Raw genomic sequence first — 22,491 nt, forward strand, 5'->3', positions numbered from 1 at the left:
ATCCAAAGCGGAAAATCTGTTCGAGAGGGAGATGGACCCAGGGGACTCCTGCATTACCTGCCTAGTTCTTCACTCTGCCTGGCGGTCACCCATTCCCTTCCTGCCTGAGCAGTCTTCACCTTCAGTGTAACTACCTCCCTGTACGTACTATCCATGATGATGTGGCCTCGCGGATGCTCCACAATGTCCCCAGCTGCTGCTCCAGTTCTGAAACGTGGATTTCGAGTCGCTGCAGTTGGGGACATTTCCTGCACACGTGTTCGCTCTGGACACTGGAAGTGTCCCTGACTTCTCACATTGCACAGGAGGAGTACGCCAAGCTGCCCACTATCAACATTCTGACAGTTTGTGTTGATGAAAAACTGAACTGGATCAGCCATATGGACACCCGACTACAAACACAGCGAAAATGCTGAACAGTTAGCAAGGCATGTTTAACCTGATCCCTCAGAGCCTCTGTCTCCAATATCAACAAGACGCAGGTCAAGCAAGTGATGCAATACTCTCCACATGCCTGGATTAGTGCAGCTGCAATAACACTCCAGGGCAGAACAGAACAGTCCGGTTGATTGCTGGTTATCTTCTCGCTCCACCACAGGCACGCTATGCTTGCAGTATGTACTATTTGCAACATGCACTGCAGCTATTCACCAATGTTACCTTGACAGTACTTCCCTGGCCTGCAATCTTTAACACTCACCGGGATCATGGCAACATTATATTGCTTTCAAGTTCCGTTCCAATTCACATACTATCCTCACTTGGAAGTAAAGTACTAATTACCAACTTATTTCATGCTAGTCAGCATACAGTTGATAGAGGCTCTGAGGGTTCAGGTTAACCACACCTTGCTAACTGTCCAGCATTTGCCCAGTGTTTGTAGTCGGGTGTCCATATGGCTGATCCACTTCAGGATGCACTGCAGAAACGCACCAAGGCTCCTGAGACAGCACCTTCCAAACCCGCGACCTCTAACCAACTAGAAGGACAAGGGCAGCAAATGCATGGGAACACCACCACCTGCAAGTTCCCCTCCAAGCCACACACCATCCTGACTTGGAACTATATTGCGGTTCCTTCACTGTCGCTGGGTCAAAATCGTGGAACTCCCTTCCTAACAGCACTGTGGGTGTACCTACCTCATGTGGACTGCAGCGGTTCAAGAAGGCAGCTCACCTTCTCAAGGGCAATTAGGGATGGGCAATAAATGCTGGCCCAGCCAGCAACACCCACATCCCATGAATGAATATTAAAAAAAACAGGGTGGATATGCTGCCTCATTAATTTTATGGCCTGTATCGGTATTCTAGTCTTCATATAGTTAAAGAAATTTGTTTTACTTGCAATAACTCTTGTTTGTTTTTTATTTAGAGTTTTCCCGACTGAGCAGAAAAGTTTTCTTCTTGTTCTCTATTCACTTACACACAAGCAGCCAGAATTCTATGAATGCCGCCCTTGCAGTGAGCACCAGAAACTAGATTTTCAGCTGCTTACTAGTACAGAAGTGTTAAATCTTTGTGTGGTAAGTACATGGGTTTATTCAAAGAAAGCATTGCACTCTTTAATTTGTCTGTAAACTGTTTTTAAAAAAAAAAATGCAAAGTCAATTTGTCTACTTGATATCCTTAGCATGAGCTATTTTATGCTAATTCACCTGGTGGGAAACTTGTAGTATGACTTCCAGTTTTACTTTTCATCAGTATTCTGTTGTCCACTCCACAGACAGAGACAAATTTGAGAATTCTTTGAACCCTGGGCTGCTGCTGCTTTCCATGCTGGGACTTGTAGGCACTGATGGGCAGTTTCTCTTTCCAATGGGATTCTGGACCAGCTGTCACTTTCTTCAGCTAGATACTGGGGAGAGTGAAGTCAGCACTCTAAGTTTATAACCAACTCCATCCCCCTTCCGAGCCACTGACGCAGGTGGTTCACAACTTTTGATGCCTTGTTTGTTGATCATCTTACTTCATATCTTCTGCATCATAAAGATTGCTGACTTTGATTTCTGTAACCCTACTAGCCTCTACCCATAGTAAGCCATATCTTCAGCTGCCTAGGTCATCTCTTCCCCCCCTACAGCTTCTTCCTCCTTTTAAAGGCCCTCCTTAAAATCAACCTCTTCACCAAAACTTTAGTTACCCCTCCTAATCTGTCCTCCTTTTGGCTTGGGACATGTTTTTCAGCATATCTCTGAAGTGTCTTGGTATTTTCTATGTTAATGGTATTAATATGATGAAAGTGGTTATTTATAATTGTGTAAGTAACTCCGTAAATGGTGAATTGCTAATGATGCTAATTCTACCTGACCAGTTTAATACTTAATGTTTTCCCGAGTCAAATTTAATTGCGCGATTGAACTTTTTTTTTAAGAGCACCGAGTCTTCAGGAAAACAGCCAATTGAATTTGAGCTAAGTGATGAAAATAAAAATCCAGAGAGTGATTTTTTTAAGGAGGTGGTTAACAACATTGTGGGGACTTCGTAAGTATTGCTCAACATAATACAATATTGTGCATTTCAGGTGGCATTTAGGCTGCAGTTTGGAAGGCCATTTCTAGTTGATGTATGCATATTAACAGAAAAGATGTTGGCCTGAAATCTTTCCAATTAATATTCTGCTTCTCTGCAAGAAATACCTGTTTATCAATCAAACTCTTCATCCGTTAAATTGCGTTGTGCATTTGGGATTTTTTTAAATACCAGGTGCTGTATCTTGTGTGGAGGTATGTTCTTTCTGGGTATGGTTACGCATTTGGATGTGTCACAGATAGCTACTTGGGTTCAATAGTGCCATCATCTCCCTTTTAAAGGGTCTGGTCACCTTACCGGATGTTGACTCCCACTGACCTTCATCCAGCATAATAGTGGTGTCCGAGAATACATCAACGAAGATCCTGTGTGGTCTGGGCACATGCATTCCATCGATGTCCAAAGGTGGACTTAGTTAATAAAAGGCTGACTATTTTCAGTTTGATTTGTAACATGTTCTATTCTGTAATGGGGACAATATACAGAACGCTAAGTATGATGAGAAACACAATCAACATAACTTCCTGTTTGTGTACTATTACAAAAATAATTTTTTTGAAATTCTTGGGATATGGGCATCACTAGCAAGGCCAGCATTTATTGCCCATCCCTAGTTGCCCTTGAGTAGGTTGTAGTGCACTGTCTTCTTGTATGTCCGTATAGTGAAGGTACTCACAGTGATGTTGTAATGGAGCTCCAGGATTTTGACCCAATGACTATGAAGGAATGGCAATTATATGTCCAAGTCAGGATGGTGTGTGACTTGGAGATGAAGGTGTTTCCATGTCTGCTCCCCTTGTCCCTCTAGGTGGTAGAGGTCGTGGGTTTGGGAGACTCTGTAGAAGAAGCCTGAACAAAATGCTGCAGTGCATCCTGTAGATAACATACTGCAGCCATTTTGCACCAATAATGGATATTTAAGCCATGTTTAAGGCTGCTGATCAAGTAGACACTTCGTGCTGGATTGTGTTGAGCTTCTTAAGTGGTTGCGACGACAGCCAATCTAGGCAAGTATCTTGTAGGTGGTGGAGAGCTTTGGTGAGTTGAGCAGTGAGCTGCTCACCACAGGACATACCTGGGCAATTTTCCACTTTGTTGGGCAGATGCCAGTGTTGTAGCTGTACAGCAACAGCTTGGCGAGAAGTGCAGCTAGTTCTAGAGCACGTCTTCAGCACTACAGCGGGATGTTGTTGGGACCCATAGCCGTTGCTCTGTCCAGTGCGCTCAAGGGTTTCTTTACCACGTGGGATGAATCAAATTGGCTGAAGGATAGCATCTGAGAGGTTGGGGAAATGAGGAGCCAGCTGAGAAGATCATTCACTACACTTTTGCTACCCCACTTTGGGCCCTTTACTTAGCGTATTATATCAATATGGATGGAGGATTAGTTAATGGACAGGAAGCAGACAGCAGGGATAAATGGGGCATTTTAACTTGGCAGTTGTAAGTAGTGGAGTGCTGCAAGAATCAGTGCTGGTGCCTCAACTAGTTACAATCTATATTTATGATTTAGATGAAGAGACCAAGAATAATGTATCTAAGTTTGCTGAAGATGCAAAGCGAGGTGGGAATGTCAGCTGTGAAGAAGACACAAAGCATAGAATCTTCTGCATGCATAAAATTTTCACAAATCTGGACCATTTCTGGTATCAATCCCACTGGAGCTCACTGTCCACTGACAAGGGAGATCTTCCCAAATAGATGCAAATGGATACGGTATCGTTGCGATTACCGAGACATGGCTGCAGGGTGACCAAGGATGGGAACTCGACATCCAAGGCTGTTCAATATTTAGGAAGGACAGGCAAAATGGGAAAGGAGGTGGAGTAGCGCTGTTTATTTTTTTAAATTCATTCATGGGATGTGGGCGACGCTGGCCAGGCCAGCATTTATTACCCATCCCTAATTGCCCTTGAGAAGGTGGTGGTGAGCTGCCTTCTTGAACCGCTGCAGTCCATTTGGGGTAGGTATACCCACAGTGCTGTTAGGAAGGGAGTTCCAGGATTTTGACCCAGCAACAGCGATATAGTTCCAAATCAGGATGGTGTGTGACTTGGAGGGGAACTTGCAGGTGGTGGTGTTCCCATGTATTTGCTGCCCTTGTCCTTCTAGTTGGTAGAGGTCACGGGTTTGGAAGGTGCTGTCGAAAGAGCCTTGGTGCATTGCTGCAGTGCATCTTGCAGATGGTACACACTGCTGCCACTGTGCGTCGGTGGTGGAGGGAGTGAATGTAGATGGGGTGCCAATCAAGTGGGCTGCTTTGTCCTGGATGGTGTCGAGCTTCTTGAGTGTTGTTGGAGCTGCACCCATCCAGGCAAGTGGAGAATATTCCATCACACTCCTGACTTGTGCCTTGTAGATGGTGGACAGGCTTTGGGGAGTCAGGATTCTCGCCTCAGGATTCCTAGCCTCTGACCTGCTCTTGTAGCCGCAGTATTTATATGGCTACTCCAGTTCAGCTTCTGGTCAATGGTAGCCTCTAGGATGTTGATAGTGGGGGATTTGGCAATCATAATGCCGTTGAATGTCAAGGACATGTTAATAAAAGAGGAAATCAATACAGTAGTGAGGAAGGGTATTAGCTCAGAGAATCCTGATGTGGAATCTGTATGGGTGGAGCTAAGAAACACCAAGGGGCAGAAAACATTGGTGGGGATTGTATATAGATCTCTAAACATCAGTGGTGATGTGGAGGAAAGCAGGAAATTAGAGACTCATGCAATAAGGGTGCAACTGTAATTATGGGTGGCTTTGATTTCCATATAGATTGGGCAAACCAAATAATCAATAATATTGTAGAGGAAGAATTCCTGGAGTGTGTACGTGATGGTTTTTTGGACTAATACGTTGAGGAACCAACAAGAGAACAGGCCATCCTAGACTGGGTATTGTGTAATGAGAAAGGATTAGTTAACAATCTTGTGCGGGGTCCCTTGGGGAGGAGTTACCATAATATGATAGAAATCTTCATTAAGGTGAGAGTGAGAGATTTGATTCCGAGTCTAGGGTCCTGAATCTAAATCAAGGAAACTATGAAGGTATGAGGCGCGAGTTGACTATGATAGATTGGGGAAAGTTACTTCAAAGGTTGACCGTGGATAGGCAATGGCTAGCATTTAAAGAGCACATGGATGAATTGCAACAATTGTTCGTTCCTGTCTGGCACAAAAATAAAACAGGAAAGGTGGCTCAACCATGGCTTACAAAAGAAATTAGGGATAGTATTAGATTCAAGGAGGACAAATCTAAAATGGCCAGAACAAGCAGCAAACCTGAGGATTGGGAGCAGTTTAGAATTCAGCAAAGGAGGATAATGGAATTAATTAAGAAGGGGAAAATAGAGTATGAGAATAAAATTGCAGAGAACATAAAAACTGACTGTAAAAACTTCTATAGATTAGTGAAGAGAAAAAGATCAGTGAAGACAAATATGGGTCCCTTACAGTCAGAAACGGGGGAATTTATAATGGGGAACAAAGAAATGGCAGACCAATTAAATGCATACTTTGGTTCTGCCTTCACAAAGGAGGACACAAATTACCTCCCAGAAATGTTGGGGAACATAGGGTCGAGTGAGAAGGAAGAACTGTATGAAATCAGTATTAGTAGGGAAATGGTGTTAGGGAAATTGATGGGATTGAAGGCCGATAATCCCCAGGGCCTGATAATCTACATCCCAGAGTACTTAAGGAAGTGGACCTAGAAATAGTAGATGTATTGTTGGTCATTTTTCAAAATTCTACAGACTCTGGAACAGTTCCAACAAATTGAAGGATAACTAATGTAATCCCACTATTTAAAAAAGGATGTAGGGAGAAAACGGGGAAATATAGACTGGTTAGCTTGACATCAGTAGTGGGGAAAATGCTAGAGTCCATTATGAAAAAAAGTAACAGCAGAGCACTTGGAAAACAATGCCAGGATCGGACAAAGTCAACGTGGATTTACGAAAGGGAAATCATGCTTGACAAATCTGCTGGAATTTTTTTAGGATGTAACTAGTAGTATAGATCAGGGCGAACCAGTGGATGTGGTATATTTGGACTTTCAGAAGGCTTTCGATAAGGTTCCACATAAGAGATTAGTGTGCAAAATTAAAGCACAGGGATTGGGGGTAAGCTACTGACATGGATGGAGAACTGGTTGGCAGACAGGAAACAAAGAGTAGGAATAAACGGGTCTTTTTCCGAGTGGCAGGCAGTGACTAAAGGGGTACCGCAGGGATCAGTGCTAGGACCCCAGCTATTCACAATATATATTAATTATATAGATGAGGGAATTAAATGTGATATCCAAGTTTGCAGACGACACATCGCTGGGTGGGAGTGTGAGCTGTGAGGATGATGCAGAGAAGCTCCAGTGTGATTTGGACAGGTTGAGTGAGTGGGCAAATACATGGCAGATGCAGTATAATGTGGATAAATGTGAGGTTATCCACTTTGGTGGCAAAAACAGAAAGGCAGATTGTGATCTGAATGGCGATAGATTGGGAAAGGGGGAGGTGCAGCGAGACCTGGGTGTCCTTGTGCACCAGTCGCTGAAAGTAAGCATGCAGGTGCAACAGGTAGTTAAGAAGGCACAAATGGTATGTTGGCCTTCATAGCAAGAGTATTCGAGTACAGGAGCAAGGATGTCTTGTTGCAATTATACAAGGCCTTGATGAGACCACATCTGGAATATTGTGTGCAGTTTTGGCCTCCTTATCTGAGGAAGGATGTTCTTGCTATGGAGGGAGTGCAGCGAAGGTTCACCAGACTGAGTCCTACGATGGCAGGACTGACGTATGAAGAGAGATTGGGTTGATTAGGCTTGTATTCGCTAGAGTTTAGAAGAATGAGAGGGGATCTCTCATTCTAACGGACAGGAAACAAAGAGGATACAAAATTCTAACAGGACTGCACAGACTAGATGCAGGAAGGATGTTCCAGATGGCGGGGGAGTCCAGGACCAGGGGTCACAGTCAAAGAATAAGGGGTAAGCCATTTAGGACTGAGATTAGGAGAGATTTCTTCACGCAGAGAGTGGTGAACCTGTGGAATTCTCTACCACGGAAAGCAGTTGAGGCCAAATCATTAAATATATTCAAGAAAGAGCTAGATATGGTTCTTCGGGCTAATGGGATCAAGGGATACGGGGAGAAAGCGGGAACAGGTTACTGAGTTTGGATGATCAGCCATGATAGTATTGAATGGCCTACTCCTGCTCCTATTTTTCTATGTTACTATGTTTCCAGGAGGCGCCACCTCCGCGTTTGCCATCCATTTAGGGATGGTTCTGGAGATGGGAGCGCTGGACATCGCAGTTCACTGCAATGGATGCCAGCAGCCCACCACTGAGACCAGTGAGAGCGCTGCTGAGGGCCAGACTGATGGAGCGGCAGTGAGGCACTGCAACCGCAGTTTGGAGTCTGTAGATCAGCTGAAAAGTTATATGCATATGGCCATTGGAGCAATCCATCTCCAGTATTTCAAAACCCAATGGCAAGGCTGCAATATGGGCTACCAATGAGGTCTTCAACAGCCTTAGAATATACGAGGCTCTAACCTCCTGCTGGGAAGCCGCCTCCTTTCACTTGCCAGGGAGTAGACACAGCAGGGGGTCTATGTGCTGCTCGCAAAATTTCTACTCTCCTAAAATAGGGCTTTATTGCCCTTTTTAAAGTGCTGTAATTGACTACCCGCTGCCACTGGGAGCCTGCTTCCAAGAAAAATACTCGGTGGGAAGAGGTCATGGAGCCAACCGGACGCACAGCATTCCAGTTTTCCACGCCGTTCCCACCTCCAAGGGGCCAGGAAAATTCAGTTCAAAGAAGTTGATAAGACAAATAGACGGGTTGTGAGTAGGTGACAAGGTAGCAGATGAAGTGTAATGTGGGGAAGTGCAAGGTTATTCATTTAGGTAGTAAGAATAGAAAAGCAGAATTTTTTTCAAAGGTGTGAAACTTCTAAATGTTGATCCTCAGAGTCTTGGGTGTACTTGTACAAGGAACACAAAAAGTTAGCGTGCAGGTACAGCAAGCAATTCGGAAGACAAATGGCATATTGACTTTTATTGCAAGGGGACTGGAGTAGAAGAACAAAGTCTTGCTACAATTGTGTAGGGTTTTGGTGAGACCATACGTGGAGTATTATGCACAGTTTTGGTGTCTGTATCTAAACATATACTTGCCTTGGAGGTGGTGCAGTGAAGGTTCATTGGATTGGTTCTCTGGGTGAGAGGGTTGTCCTATGATGAGAGGCTGAGTAAATTGGCCCTATTCTGGAGGTCAGAGGAATGAGAGGTGATCTCATTGAAACATACAAGATTATGAAATGGCTTGCCAGTATAGTCACTGAGAGGTTGTTTCTCCTGGCTGGGTAATCAAGAACATGGCAGCACAGCCTTAGGATAAGGTGTCGATCGTTTAGTACTCAGGCATATCCCCCCCCCACTCTACCATTATCAGGAAATAATGGAGGAGTGTCAGAAGGGTGCTACAGTTGTCATGGGTGATTTTTAATCTGCATATTGACCAGACAAATCGGATTGGCAGAGGTAACATGGAAGGTGAATTTGTTACTTAAAGCAATACGTTGCAGAACCTACCCGGAAACAGGCTATTTTAGATCTAGTAATGTGAAATGAAGTAGGATTAATAAGAGAAATTGTAGTTAAGGAGCCTCTAAGGGGTAGCGATCACAACATGGTAGAATTTCAAATTCAGTTTGAGGGCGAGCAACTCTGGCCTCAAACCAGTGTCCTCAACTTAAACAAGGGTAATTACAGAGCTATGAATAAAGAGTTGTCCAAAGCGGGCTTGGAAAATAGACTAAGGGGAAGGTCAATGGATGAGTAGTGGTAGACAATTAAGCAGATATTTCATACCGCTCAGTAAAAATTTATCCCGGTCAAAAAGAAGGACTCGATGAGAAGGATGAGCCACCCATGGTTAACAAAGGCGGTCAAGGAGAGTATCCATTCAAAAACTAAGGCATACAAAGCGGTGAAAACTAGTGGTAGGCCAGAGGATTGGGAACTTTTTAGGAACCAGCGCAGATGACTAAAAAACGAATAAAGAGGGAGAAACTTGATTATGAAAGTAAATTGGCAAGAAATATAAAAACAAACAGCAAGAGCTCCTATGTGTATATTAAAAGAAAGAGAGTAGCTAAAGTGAGTGTAGGACCCTTGGAGGATGCGATTGGAGAAATGATAACGGGGAACAGGGAAATGGCAGATAATTTGAACCAATATTTTGCATTGGTTTTCATGGTGGACACTATAAACATCCCACAGATATCAGATTAGCAAGGAGCTAACGGGAGGAAAGATCTTGTAACAGTCTCTATCATGAGGGACAAAGTATTTGACAAACTAATGGGACTAAAGGCAGACAAGTTGAGAAAACACAGTGGGAGCAGAGCTTTAAAAAGAGCGCCAAAAGGAACAGAGTCGGAGACCAGAGAGAGGGTATTTTAAGGGATTATAAACAGAGAAAAAAAATCAGTGACATCACAGGAAAACCGTAAGTTCATTGGTAAGTTAATGCGGATTGAATTACCGATTCTAAGTTAATTTCAGATTAAAGATGAATAGGAGAAATATTTGACTGATTAAAACTAAAGACCAGTGGGAAATTTAAAAAACAAATTAAAATCTAATTAAATAACATAGAGATGCAGGGCCAGACGATGTGTTGTACCTGCATGATGTGGGAGTTGGTGGACCCCGTTGTGGTTCCTAGTGACCACATCTGTAGCAAGTGTTGGCTGCTCGAGGGACTCCTGCTCAGAGTTGATCAGCTTGAGTCTGAGCTTCGGACACTGCGACATATCGGGGAGGGGGAGAGTTACCTGGACGCTGTGTTTCAGGAGACAGTCACACCCCTTAGATTAACTACCTTGAATTCGGCCAGTGGTCAGGGATAGGAGGGTGCGACTGAGTGAGGCAGGTAGAGGGATCCAGGAGGTAATGTTGCAGGAGCCTCAGCCCTTGTCCAACAAGTTTGAGATTCTTGCTCCCTGTATGGACGAGAGCAGGGACTGTAGGGAGGATCAGCAAACTGACCGTAGCACCGTGGTACAGGGAGCCATTCAGGTGGGAAGAGAAAAGAGAAATGTAGTCGTAAACGGGGGATAGTATAGTTAGGGGCATAGACACTGTTCTCTGTGGCCAGGATCAAGAGTCCCAAGGGCTGTGTTTCCTACCTGGTGCCAGGGTTCAGGATATCTCATCTGGACTGTAGAGGAACTTAGAGTGGGAGGGGAAAGATCCAGTTGTCGTGGTCCACATAGGGACCAACGATATAGGTAGAATGAGGATAGAGGTTCTGCTGAGGGAATATGAGCAGTTAGGGGCTAAATTAAAAAGCAGAACAAAAGGTCAGTAAGATTAAAGAGGTAAATGCGTGGCTCAAAGATTGGTGTGGGAGAAATGGGTTCGAATTCATGGGACATTGGCACCAGTACTGGGGAAGAAGGGAGCTGTTCCGATGGGATGAGCTCCACCTGAATCATGCTGGGACCAGAGTCCTGGCGAATCGCATAACTAGGGTTTAAAACTAAATAATGTGGGGGAGGGTTCAGTTGCATGGAAAATTAGGAAGTCAAAGTTAAGGGAGAAGGTAGGAGTGCAGGTTAGTGATGATGCTGATTGTTACCAGAAAATAAAAGGTAGGGACAGAATGTGTGAATGTCATATTGCACCAAGGAATCGTACAAGAGTAGGGAATTTTGATAATAGAACAAACTTAAAGGCTTTGTATCTGAATGCACGAAGCATTCGGAATAAAATTAATGAGTTAACAGCGCAAATAGAGACGAATGGGTATGATTTAGTGGCGATTACTGAGACGTGGTTGCAGGGAAACCAGGTTTGGGAATTGAACATCCACGGTACTCAGTATTTCGGAAGGATAGACAGGAAGGGAAAGGAGGTGGTGTAGCTTTGTTAATAAAGGAAGAGATCAGTGCTGCAGTGAGAAATGATATGGGCACTGGAGATCAAGATGTAGAATCATTCTGGGCGTAAATAAATTGCAAGGGAAAGAAGTCCCTGGTGGGAGTAATATAGGTCCCCAAAAGGTAGTTCCGCAGCGGGGCACAGTATAAACCAGGAAATACTGGGGGCTTGTAAGACAGGTATGGCAATAATCACGGGGGATTTTAATATGCATATAGACTGGATTAATCAAATTGGCAAGGGTAGCCTTGAGGGAGAGTTCATTGAATGTATTAGAGATTGTTTTTTGGAGCAGTATGTTGTGGAACCAACCAGGGAGCAGGCTATTCTAGATTTGGTATTCTGTAATGAGGTGGGATTAATTAATATCATAGTTAAGGATCCTCTAGGGAAGAGTGATCATAGCATGCTGGAATTTCAAATTCAGTTTGAGGGCGAGAAACTGGCGTCCCACACTAGCGTTCTGGAGTTAAACAAAGGTAATTACATAGGCATGAGGACAGATTTGGCCCCAGTGGACTGGACAGGAAGACTGAAAGGTAGGACAGTTGATGAGCAGTGACAGATGTTTAAGGAGATATTCAATTCCTCCGAACTAAAATATATTCCGGAGAGTAAGAAAGATTGTAAGAGGGGGGAAAAAACATCCGTGGCTAAGCAAGGAAGTTAAGGAGAACATAAAGACAAAAACTAAGGCATACCATATTGCAAAGGCCAGTGGCAGGCTGGAAGATTGGGAAACTTTTTAAAGATCAACAAAGGGTTACTGAAAAAGTAATAAAAAGAGCAAAGGTAAAGTATGAAAGAAAACTAGCGCAAAATTTAAAAACGGATAGCAAAAGCTTCTATAAGTATATAAAAGGGAAGAGAGTAGCTAAAGTGAATGTTCGTCCCTTGGAGGATGAGACTGGGGAGTTAATAGTGGGGAACACAGAAATGGAGACACTAAATCAGTATTTTGCCTCAGTTTTCATGGTGGAAGACACTTGTCCCATCCCGATAGTAACAGGTAATGCAGAGGTTATAGAAAGGGAGGGACTTAGAACAATAATCATCACTAGGGAAAAAGTACTGAGCAAACTATTGGGATTGAAGGTAGACAAGTCCCCAGAGCCTGATGGCCGACATCCTAGGGTCTTAAAGGAAGTGGCAGCGGAGATAGTGGATCCATTGGTTATAATATTCCAAACTTCCCTGGATGTGGGGAAGGTTCCAATGGATTGGAAAAATGCTAATATAACAGCCTTATTCAAAAAGGGAGGGAGGCAGAAAGTAGGAAACTATTGACCAGTTAGTTTAACATCTGTCGTTGGGAAATTGTTAGAATCCATTATTAAGGAAGTAGTAACAGGACATTTAGAAAGTCAAAACGCAATCTATTAGTCAGCATGGTTTTATGAAGGGTAAATAGTGTTTGACTAATTTGTTAGAGTTCTTCGAAGATGTAACAAGCGAAGTGGATAATGGGGATCCTGTAGATGTAGTATATCTGGACTTCCAGAAGGCATTTGATAGGGTGCCGCACAAAAGGTTAATATACAAGGTAAGATCGCATGGGGTTAGGGGCAATTTATTAGCTTGGATAGAGGATTGGCTAACCAACAGAAAACAGAGTCGGGATAAATGGGTCTTTTCCTGGTTGGCAATATGTAACAAGTGGGGTGCCACAGGGTTTGGTCCTCAGGCCCCAACTATTTACAATCTATATTAATGATTTGGATGCAGGGATAGAAGGTGCTATAGCTAAATTTGCAGATGACACTAAAATAGGTGGGATAGTAAGTTGCAATAAAGAAATAAATTTACAAATGGATATGGATAGGTTAGGTGAATGGGCCAAAATTTGGCAGGTGGAGTTTAACGTGGATAAGTGTGAGGTTATCCATTTTGGTTGGAAGAATAGAAAGGCAAATTATTATCTAAAGGGAGAGAAACTTCAGAGTGCTTCGGTGCAGAAGGATCTGGATGTCCTCGTGCATGAATCACAGAAAACTAGTATGCATTTGCAGCAGGTAATGAGGAAGGCAAATGGAATTTTGGCATTTATTGCTAAAGGAATAGAGTATAAAAGTAGGGAAGTGTTGCTGCAACTGAACAAGGCATTACTGAGACCACACCTGGAGTATTGCGTACGGTTTTTGTCCCCTACTTGAGGAGGGATGTAGTTGCATTGGAGGCAGTTCAGAGGAGGTTCACTAGATTGATTGCAGAGATGAGGGGGGTTTGTCTTATGAAGAGAGATTGAGCAGTTTAGGCCTTTACTCTCTCAAGTTTAGAAGAATGAGAGGAGATCTAATTGAGGTATATAAGATGATTAAGGGGATTGACAAAGTAGACTTTAGCTTTAGAGATACAGCACTGAAACAGGCCCTTCGGCCCACTGAGTTTGTGCCGACCATTAACCGCCCATTTTATACTAATCCGACACTAATCCCATATTCCTACCACATCCTCACTTGTCCCTATATTCCCCTACCACCTACCTATACTAGGGGCAATTTATAATGGCCAATTTACCTATCAACCTGCAAGTCTTTTGGCTGTGGGAGGAAACCGGAGCACCCGGAGGAAACCCACGCAGACACGGAGAACTTGCAAACTCCACACAGGCAGTACCCAGAATTGAACCCGGGTCGCTGGAGCTGTGAGGTTGCGGTGCTAACCACTGCGCCACTGTGCCACTTAGAGAGGATGTTTCCTCTCGTGGGGCAATCTAGAACGAGAGGTCATAGTTTTAGGATAAGGGGTAGCATATTTAAATCAGATGAGGAGAAATTACTTCTCTCAAAGGGTTGTGAGTCTGTGGAACTCAGTACCCCAGAATCCGGTAGATGCCGGGACACTGAGTAAATTTAAGGAGGAGATAGACAGATTTTTAATTAGTAACGGGTTGAAGGGTTATGGAGAACGGGCAGGAAAGTGGAATTGAGGCCGAGATGAGATCAGTCATGTTTGTATTGAATGGCGGAGCAGGCTCGCGGGGCTGAATTGCCTACTCCTAATCCTAGTTCTTATGTTCTAAAGGGGAACCGGTAGATGTAGTATATTTGGATTTCCAAAAGGCATTTGATAAGGTGCCACATAAAAGATTATTGCACAAGATAGGAGCTCACGGTATTGGGGGTAAAGTATTAGCATGGATTGCGGATTGGTTAATTCACAGAAGACAGATAGTCGAGATTAATGTGTCTTTTTCAGGTTGGAAAGACGTAACTAGTGGAACGCCACAAGGATCAGTCCTAGGGCCTCAATTATTTACTATCTATATTAATGACTTGGAGGAGGGGGCAGAGTGTAATATATCCAAATTTGCCGATGATACAAAAATTGGTGGGAGGGCATGTGATGAGGACATAAGGAATCTGCAAGGGGATATAGATAGGTTGAGTGAGTGGGCAAAATTTTGGCAGATGGAGGTTAATGTAGGAAAGTGTGAGGTCATGCACTTTGGTAGGAAGAATCAAAAGGCAGACTATTATTTAAATGGAAAGAGACTTCAAAAAAGTGCAGCACAGAGGGATCTGGGTGTTCTTGTGCATGAAACACAAAAAGTTAGCATGCAGGTGCAGCAAGTAATTGAGAAGGCAAATGGAATTTTGGCCTTTATTTGGAGTTTAAAAATAGGGAAGCCTTGTTACAACTGTACAGGGTGCTGGTGAGGCCGTACCTGGAGTACTGTACAGTTTTGGTCCCCGTATTTAAGAAAGGATATACTGGCATTGGAGGCAGTTCAAAAGAGATTCACTAGGCAGATTTCTGGGATGAAGGGGTTGACTTATCAGGAACGGCAAAACAGGTTAGGCCTTTATTAGAGTTTAGAAGAATGAGGGGTGATCTTATTGAAACGTACAAGATTCTGAGGGGGCTTGACAGAGTAGATGTTGAGATGATTCCACTAGTTTCCATTAAGGGAATCTCAAACTAGGGGACATAGTTACAGAATAAGGGGACACTCATTTAAAAGAGACGCAAAGGAATTTCTTCTCCAAGGGTAGTGAATGTCTGGAATTCTGTACCCCAGAGAGTTGTGGAGGATAGATCACTGAAAATATTTGAAGAGGAGGTAGATCGATTTTTGAAATATCAAGGAGTTGAGGGCTATGAGGAGCTGGCCCGAAAGAGGAGTTGAGGTCTGTAGCAGATCAGCCATGATCTTATTGAATGGTGGGGCAGGGTTGAGGGACCGAATGGCCTACTCCTATCTCTTATGTTCTTATTACCGTCCAGTCGGGGGACCAACCCTGGTTCAATGAAGAGTCTAGGAGGACATGCCAAGAGCAGCACCAGGCATACCTCAAAATGAGATGTCAGGCTGGTGAAGCTACAACACAGGACTATTTGCTGGCCAAACAATGAAAGCAGCATGCAGTAGACAAAGCTAAGCAATCCTACAACTAACGGATCAGATCGAAGCTCTGCAGTCCTGTCGCATCCAGTTGTTAATGGTGGTGGACAATTAACCAACTGCCAGGATCCACAAATATCCCCATCCTCAACGATGGGGGAATCCAGCACATCAGTGCAAAAGACTAGGCTGAAGCATTTCCATCCATCTTCAGCCAGAAGTGCCAAGTGGATGATCCAGCTTGGCCTCCTTCTGAGGCCCCAGCATCACAGTTGCCAGTCTTCAGCCAATCTGATTCACTCCACGTGATATTAAGAAATGGCTGAAGGCACTGGATACTGCAAAGGCAATGGGCCCTGATGATAATCCAGCGATAGTACTGAAGACTTGTGGTCTAGAATGAGTCGAGCCCCAAGCAGTACAGCTACAACGCTAGCATCTATCCAGCAATGTGGAAAATTGCCACGGTATGTCCTGTGCATATAATGCAGGACAAATCCAAACCGGCCAATTACTGCCCTATTTATCTACTCCCGACCATCAGCAAAGTGATGGAAGGGGCCGTCGACAGTGCTATCAAACGGCCCTTGCTCAGCAATAACCTCGCAAACGCTCAGTTTAGGTTCCGCCATGGCAATTCAGCTCCTGACCTCATTACACTTTGTCCAAAAGGGAGAAAAAATCTGAATTCCTGAAGTGAGGTGAGAGTGACTGCCCTTGACATCAAGCCAGCATTTAAGTAAGTATGGCATCAAGGAGCCCTAGCAAAACTCTAGTCAATGAGAATCGGGGAAAACACCACTGTTTGGAGTCATAATTAGCACAAAGGACGTTGGTTGTGGTTGTTGGTCAATCATCTCAGTCCCAGGATACCACTGCAGGAGTTCCTCAGGGTTCCTAGATCCAACCATCTTCAGCTGCTTTATCAATGACCTTCTCTCCATCATGAGATCAGACGTGGGGATGTTTGCTGCTGATTGCGCAATGTTCACCATTCGTGACTCCTCAGATACTGAAGTAGCTCATGTCCCTATGCAGGAAGACCTGGATAACATCCAGGCGTGGGCTGATAAGTGGCAAGTAACATTCGTGCCAGGAAATGACCATCTCCAACAAGAGAGAATCTAACAATCTCCTCTTGACATTCCATCTCTGAATCCCCCACTGTCAACATCTTCGGGGTTACCATTGACCAGAAACTGAACTGGAACAGCCACATAAATAGTGTGGCTACAAGAACAGCTCGGAGGCTGGGAATTCTGTGGCGAGTAACTCACCTCCTGTCTCCCCAATGCCTGTTCACCTACAAGGCACAAGTCGGGAGTGTGATGGTATACTCTCCACTTGTGTGGATGGGTGCAGCTCCAACAACACTCGAGAAGCTCGACACCATCCAGGACAAAGCAGCCTGCTTGATTGGTACCCCATTCGCTCCCTCCAACACTGACGCACAGTTGCAGCAGTGTGTACCATCTACAAGAGGCACTGCAGCAACTCACCAAGGCTCCTTCGACAGCACCTTCCAAACCCACGACCTCTACCACCTAGAACAACAAGGGCAGCAGATGCATGGGAACGCCACTACCTGCAAGTTCCCCTGCAAGCCACACACCATCCTGACTTGAAACTATATTGCCGTTCCTTCACTGTCACTGGATCAAAATCCTGGAATTCCCTTCCTAACATCACTGTGGGTGTATCTACACCCCAAGGACTGCAGTGGTTAAAAAAGGCAGCTCACCACCTTGTCAATGGCAATTACGAATGGGAAATAAAGGCTGGTCTTGGCAGTGACACCCAAATCCCATGAATGAAGTAAAAAAAAAAGTTCTCTATGTCTGAGGATTGTGGGTGCTCCGTTGTTGGGTATATTCAAGGCTGGGACAGATAGATGGATGGATGATCTCTCTAGGAAGTCATAGGATATGGGGAATGCGGAGTTGAGACAGAACATCAGCTGTGATAATTCTGAATGGTGAAGCAGACCCGAGGGGCCATATGCTGTACTCCAGCTCCTATTATTATGTTCTTAACATAAGAGCACAAATTTGCCATGTGAGAGCAGAATTTCTCCTCCTCTTGCAGCCTGTCTTTTGGTGTCTGACCTGATTTTTAGGAGCTGCTTTTCCTGGCCCACAGACATCAAGAGTTTGTTAATGCTAGGGTGCAAAATGTCTTCCTAAGTGACCAGGCATTGCTAATGAATTACCTAGTTTTCATCTCAAAGAAACCTCATCCCACTTTTGTATATTATTACTTGCCCAATTCATCATGGGCTGTCCAGAAAAGGTAACACCTTTTAGGCAGGTTTTGCTTAGAATGCATGTGTCAGTGCCTTTTCTGTGGGGAAATGGGTGAAGAATCCTGAACTATGGGAGGTTCTCTTAGCAAAGTTCGTAGACAGAGGTGGGTTCATTAAGCATGCCAACTACTGTTATGGTCTCTCACATTGTTATAAGAATTCAGTTTTGAACAGCTTTATGTTCAAAAAGCTGTTCAAAACTGAATCCTTAATAACAATGTGAGAGACCATCACAGTAGTTGGCATGCTTAATGGAAGCATAGTTACTGTGCAATAGATATTTAATATTGCAATGGAATTGGAGAGCTTTAGTGCATCTGTGTAAAATCTGGAATGAGAAGCACTTGCTTCTCATCACTTGTGTTTTGAGTGCAATAATCTGTTATATAATTTAAATATATAAAGTAGAACTGAATATTCAGAAGTTGATGTACCTGGATTATTTATATGCTTTCAAATAACATGTAGCCTTTTAGTTTGTTTGTGTTCCATTCCAGAAATTTAAACTAAATTGGCAGTATTAGCTTTTAGATGCAGGTGAGATTGAAACTATGATCAAATTTGAGTGGGGTGCACTGCTGCTGCAGCTATAGGATAATGTGGGCCATTCAAGTATACAGATGAATAGTTTGATTTGGTAAAGGGCTTTCAGGAGATGGGAGGTATTGCTGGTCAGAGCTGAGCACCACCTTTTTCTCTTGAGCTTTGTTTTGGTGTATAATTTCTGTTGATTGTGTATAAATTAGAGTTCCTGTCAGTACTGCAGATATAAAGAAAGAATTGCATTTATATAGTGCTTTTCATGACCACTGGACGTCACGAAGTGCTTTACAGCCAATGAAGTATGAATGAGGCATAAACTAAAAGTATGAGATTCAAGTAGAATTAATTTTTTTAGAAGCTAAATTTTTTTTTAAATAATTCAACTAGAAGCAGTGGTTGGTGAGTTGAGAGTTATGGGCTGAGATTGTTGGAAATCTCTGTTGCTGTGGGTCGGTGTACCAGTAGCGATTTTCCTCACTGTTGTAAATAAATCAGATTTATTCAATTTTTAAACTCTCTCTTGCAGTCTTCAGTGTGAGTTGCTTTCGAGCAAGATACGTGTTGGTGACAATGACTCTGGTGTCGAGGAAGAGGACCTTTCTCCAAGACCAACACCAAGTCCACATCCCCTTGGTCAAAAGGTTGTTAGTTACTAGACATTTAAATACTCTTAATGTGTATTTTTTAAAAGTGATTACATAAGACATTTTAAATACAAGTATTTGGGGGAGAAAATGATAATGTTAAGGAGTCCAGTTTTAAAAGACACAAACATATGAAAAAAAGGTTGAGAAAAGACCATTAAACCCACCTATTTCAATCAATAGCACAACATATCACTTTGTTCACCCACCCTGTAGCTATCTCTTGACGTAAGCAAAGTAAACTTGTGACTGATTTGAAGAAAACATGTGGGGTTGCACCACCTTTTGAGTCCCAAAGATGCAACAATAGTTCCCAGTTGTCTGGGTCTTACCCCAAACACAACATACTCGCTACATCCCCCATTACTGGAATTGTTCTCTTCTCTCGGGAGCTTGTTCCTTTTAAGGTAATTGTACTTGTCAAAAGAAGCTTGTGATCGCATAAAGTTTAAATAGCCCAATTTTGGCCTATTTTTGTCTTCAACCATTTAGGTAAATGGCTCAAGAATATTTTGAGGCACATTTCTGTCTACTCATCTAATACATAGTTAGAATTTGGACAAATTTTTAGCAGTTTTCAGCTTAAAGTGAAGTGCAGTGCTGTAATGCTATATGATTTGAATTGTGATTTTTTTAATGGCTCTATTTTGCAGGGGCCTAGCACATTGTATGGGCTGGATTTTGTGGCACTGACGGGGCTTTCCGCTCCGGGCCGAAAAGGCGGGGGAACCCTGCCTTGGCCTTTCTGAGCTCCCCCAACGCTTAAGTGCCCAGCGCCGGGATTCCCATCTCTTTAAAGACGGGTGTCCGCCTCCAAGAGCTGCCAGCCCTATCAGCAGCACCTCTGGGAGCAGTAGCCATTGCCGGTACTGTGTTTAAGTGCAGGGGCAGAGAGGTCCAGGGAGCTGGAGTTTTTCCTGTGGGGGTCCTTCCTGGCCACGAATTGCTCCTGGAGGAGGGCCTGCAAAGGGCACTTCGTATTACTGGATGACTTCCCTATGTGGCCAAGGCTTCGACCCACTGCTGGGATTTAAATGTTTAACCATTATTAGGCATCTTAAGGGCCCCAATCTGCCTATCCTGCCTCTGACAAAATCTCTTGATGACGGGGAGACGACGCTCCGCCTGCCTCCCATCGCAGTTCTATGTGTCATATCGAGAGGCCCATAAAATCCAGCCCTATATATGTTGAAATGGTCAAAGGATAGTAAGCGTGGGTTTCCATCTTGGAAGTTGCTTTCTGCATTGAATGTCTTAATTTCCAGAGTGCATGTTCAAATTATTAATGCAATCTTCCTTTCTGTTAACTTAGTTTCCAAGAATCTATCCTTCTGTTCCTGAGCTGTCACTTGTATTTGATGGAAGTTTTGTCGAGTCAAAATATACTCCAAAAAGACGGCAAAAAAATGAGTCTTTACTAATGAAGCCACAACAGACTGCAAAAACCTGTGGAGCATCTGGAACTTTTAACTCAACGAAACAATATTCTGAAAGTGGGCAGCATGGAGTTACATCCCAAGTCATACCTCCTCCTTTGAAACAAAACCTGACTCTTTCACACAAATCAGCAGCATCTATTAAGTCTCATAAAGAAAGACCAGCACAGCAACATCGTAAAGGTGACCATTATGTGAGAAAGAGTTCTGGGTCGTCGTCATCCTCCTCCTCTACTCCACCAAGTGGACCTTCGCCTGATACATCCATAGACCAACCTAAGTTGGTTATGTCCACTGATATAGTTGATCCAATAAAAAATGTTCTTTTGGGTAAAGGAGGGGTTTCTCCCAGAGGCTGGCAATCTATGTCCAACTCAAGAGAGCCACAAGGACCATCTTCTCCCAACAAATCCAATCGACATTCATTGCAGCACACTCCTAACTTGCCATCTCATTCTGCTTCTGAAATGCAGCTTTTGGGGCTTCCACCACATTTTCACACACTATATCCAACTAACTACTGTAATTGCTGCCAACATTATGGACCCTGCTGCGGGCCTTCATTGAATGCTAATTGGCAAGGAAATGCGCCAACATATGGCTCTAAAGGGGTCCACTCACCTAATTGTCATGACTGTAGTCCTGCACCATGCCAACAAACGCTAGGTTATTTACCAAATTCTCACTGTAGTACTTTGTATGTGAAAAACAGCCCAATATACCAGGGTTTAACTGGACAAGTAGCAAGCACATCACCTCCAAACAGCAGCTTGATAAAGTCACCTGGAGGCCCCCACATACTACCACCAAATCAGTGTAAAATGTACGCAGGACCTTCTGCATGTTTACACTTGCCCGTGGGCAGACTAGAGCAGGACCAAGAAGGAAATGGAACAATGGGATTGCCTGTTGATGCTTACAAGATTCTAGTGGAACAGGATAGACAACTAAAGCTCCTTCAGGCTCAGGTAAGGAGATCCTAATAGTTCCTTGTTCATTCTGTCCTCTTCTTTCCCCTTTGTCTTCTCTTTCTTTCCCCCATCCAAAAAAAGGAAATACAGTATGCTGGCAGCATGCGCACCTAAAATTATTGGATTTGGGTATCCTATTTGGGTGCATTGTACAGGGGCGATGATGACTTATGTTTGTGTAGTGCCTTTAACCTAATAAAATGTCCCAAGGCACTTCACAGGATTATTATAAAATAAAGTATGACATTAAGCCATAAAAGGAGATATTAGCTCAGAAAACCGAAAGCTTGGTCAAAGAGGTAGGTTTTCTTCTTTGGCCTCCTTATCTCGAGAGACAATGGGTAAGCGCCTGGAGGTGGTCAGTGGTGTGTGGAGCAGCGCCTGGAGTGGCTATAAAGGCCAATTCTAGAGTGACAGGTTCTTCCACAGGTGCTGCAGAGAAATTTGTTTGTCGGGGCTGTTACACAATTGGCTCTCCCCTTGCGCCTCTGTCTTTTTTCCTGCCAACTGCTAAGTCGCTTCGACTCGCCACACTTTAGCCCCGCCTTTATGGCTGCCCGCCAGCTCTGGCAAACGCTGGCAACTGACTCCCACGACTTGTGATCAATGTCACAGGACTTCATGTCGCGTTTGCAGACGTCTTTAAAGCGGAGACATGGACGGCTCGTGGGTCTGATACCAGTGGCGAGCTCGTTGTACAATGTCTCTTTGGGGATCCTGCCATCTTCCATGCGGCTCACATGGCCAAGCCATCTCAAGCGCCGCTGACTCAGTAGTGTGTA

At 43.8% G+C, this 22,491-nt stretch overlaps 1 protein-coding gene across 3 annotated transcripts in view; it reads left to right on the plus strand.

Moving 5' to 3' along the window:
• The window catches only part of stil (STIL centriolar assembly protein), an 87,748-nt gene that overhangs the window by 36,755 nt on the left and 28,502 nt on the right, over positions 1–22,491 (plus strand). For all 3 annotated transcript variants that reach the window (XM_068037173.1, XM_068037174.1, XM_068037175.1), the window contains 4 exons: positions 1,372–1,522; positions 2,371–2,480; positions 19,185–19,299; positions 20,615–21,706. In XM_068037173.1, coding sequence (XP_067893274.1) covers positions 1,372–1,522; positions 2,371–2,480; positions 19,185–19,299; positions 20,615–21,706 — 1,468 coding nt within the window. The remainder of the gene's footprint in view (positions 1–1,371; positions 1,523–2,370; positions 2,481–19,184; positions 19,300–20,614; positions 21,707–22,491) is intronic.

The sequence above is a fragment of the Heterodontus francisci genome, chromosome 8 (genome assembly GCF_036365525.1).
Source record: "Heterodontus francisci isolate sHetFra1 chromosome 8, sHetFra1.hap1, whole genome shotgun sequence".
Taxonomy (NCBI): Eukaryota; Metazoa; Chordata; class Chondrichthyes; order Heterodontiformes; family Heterodontidae; genus Heterodontus; species Heterodontus francisci.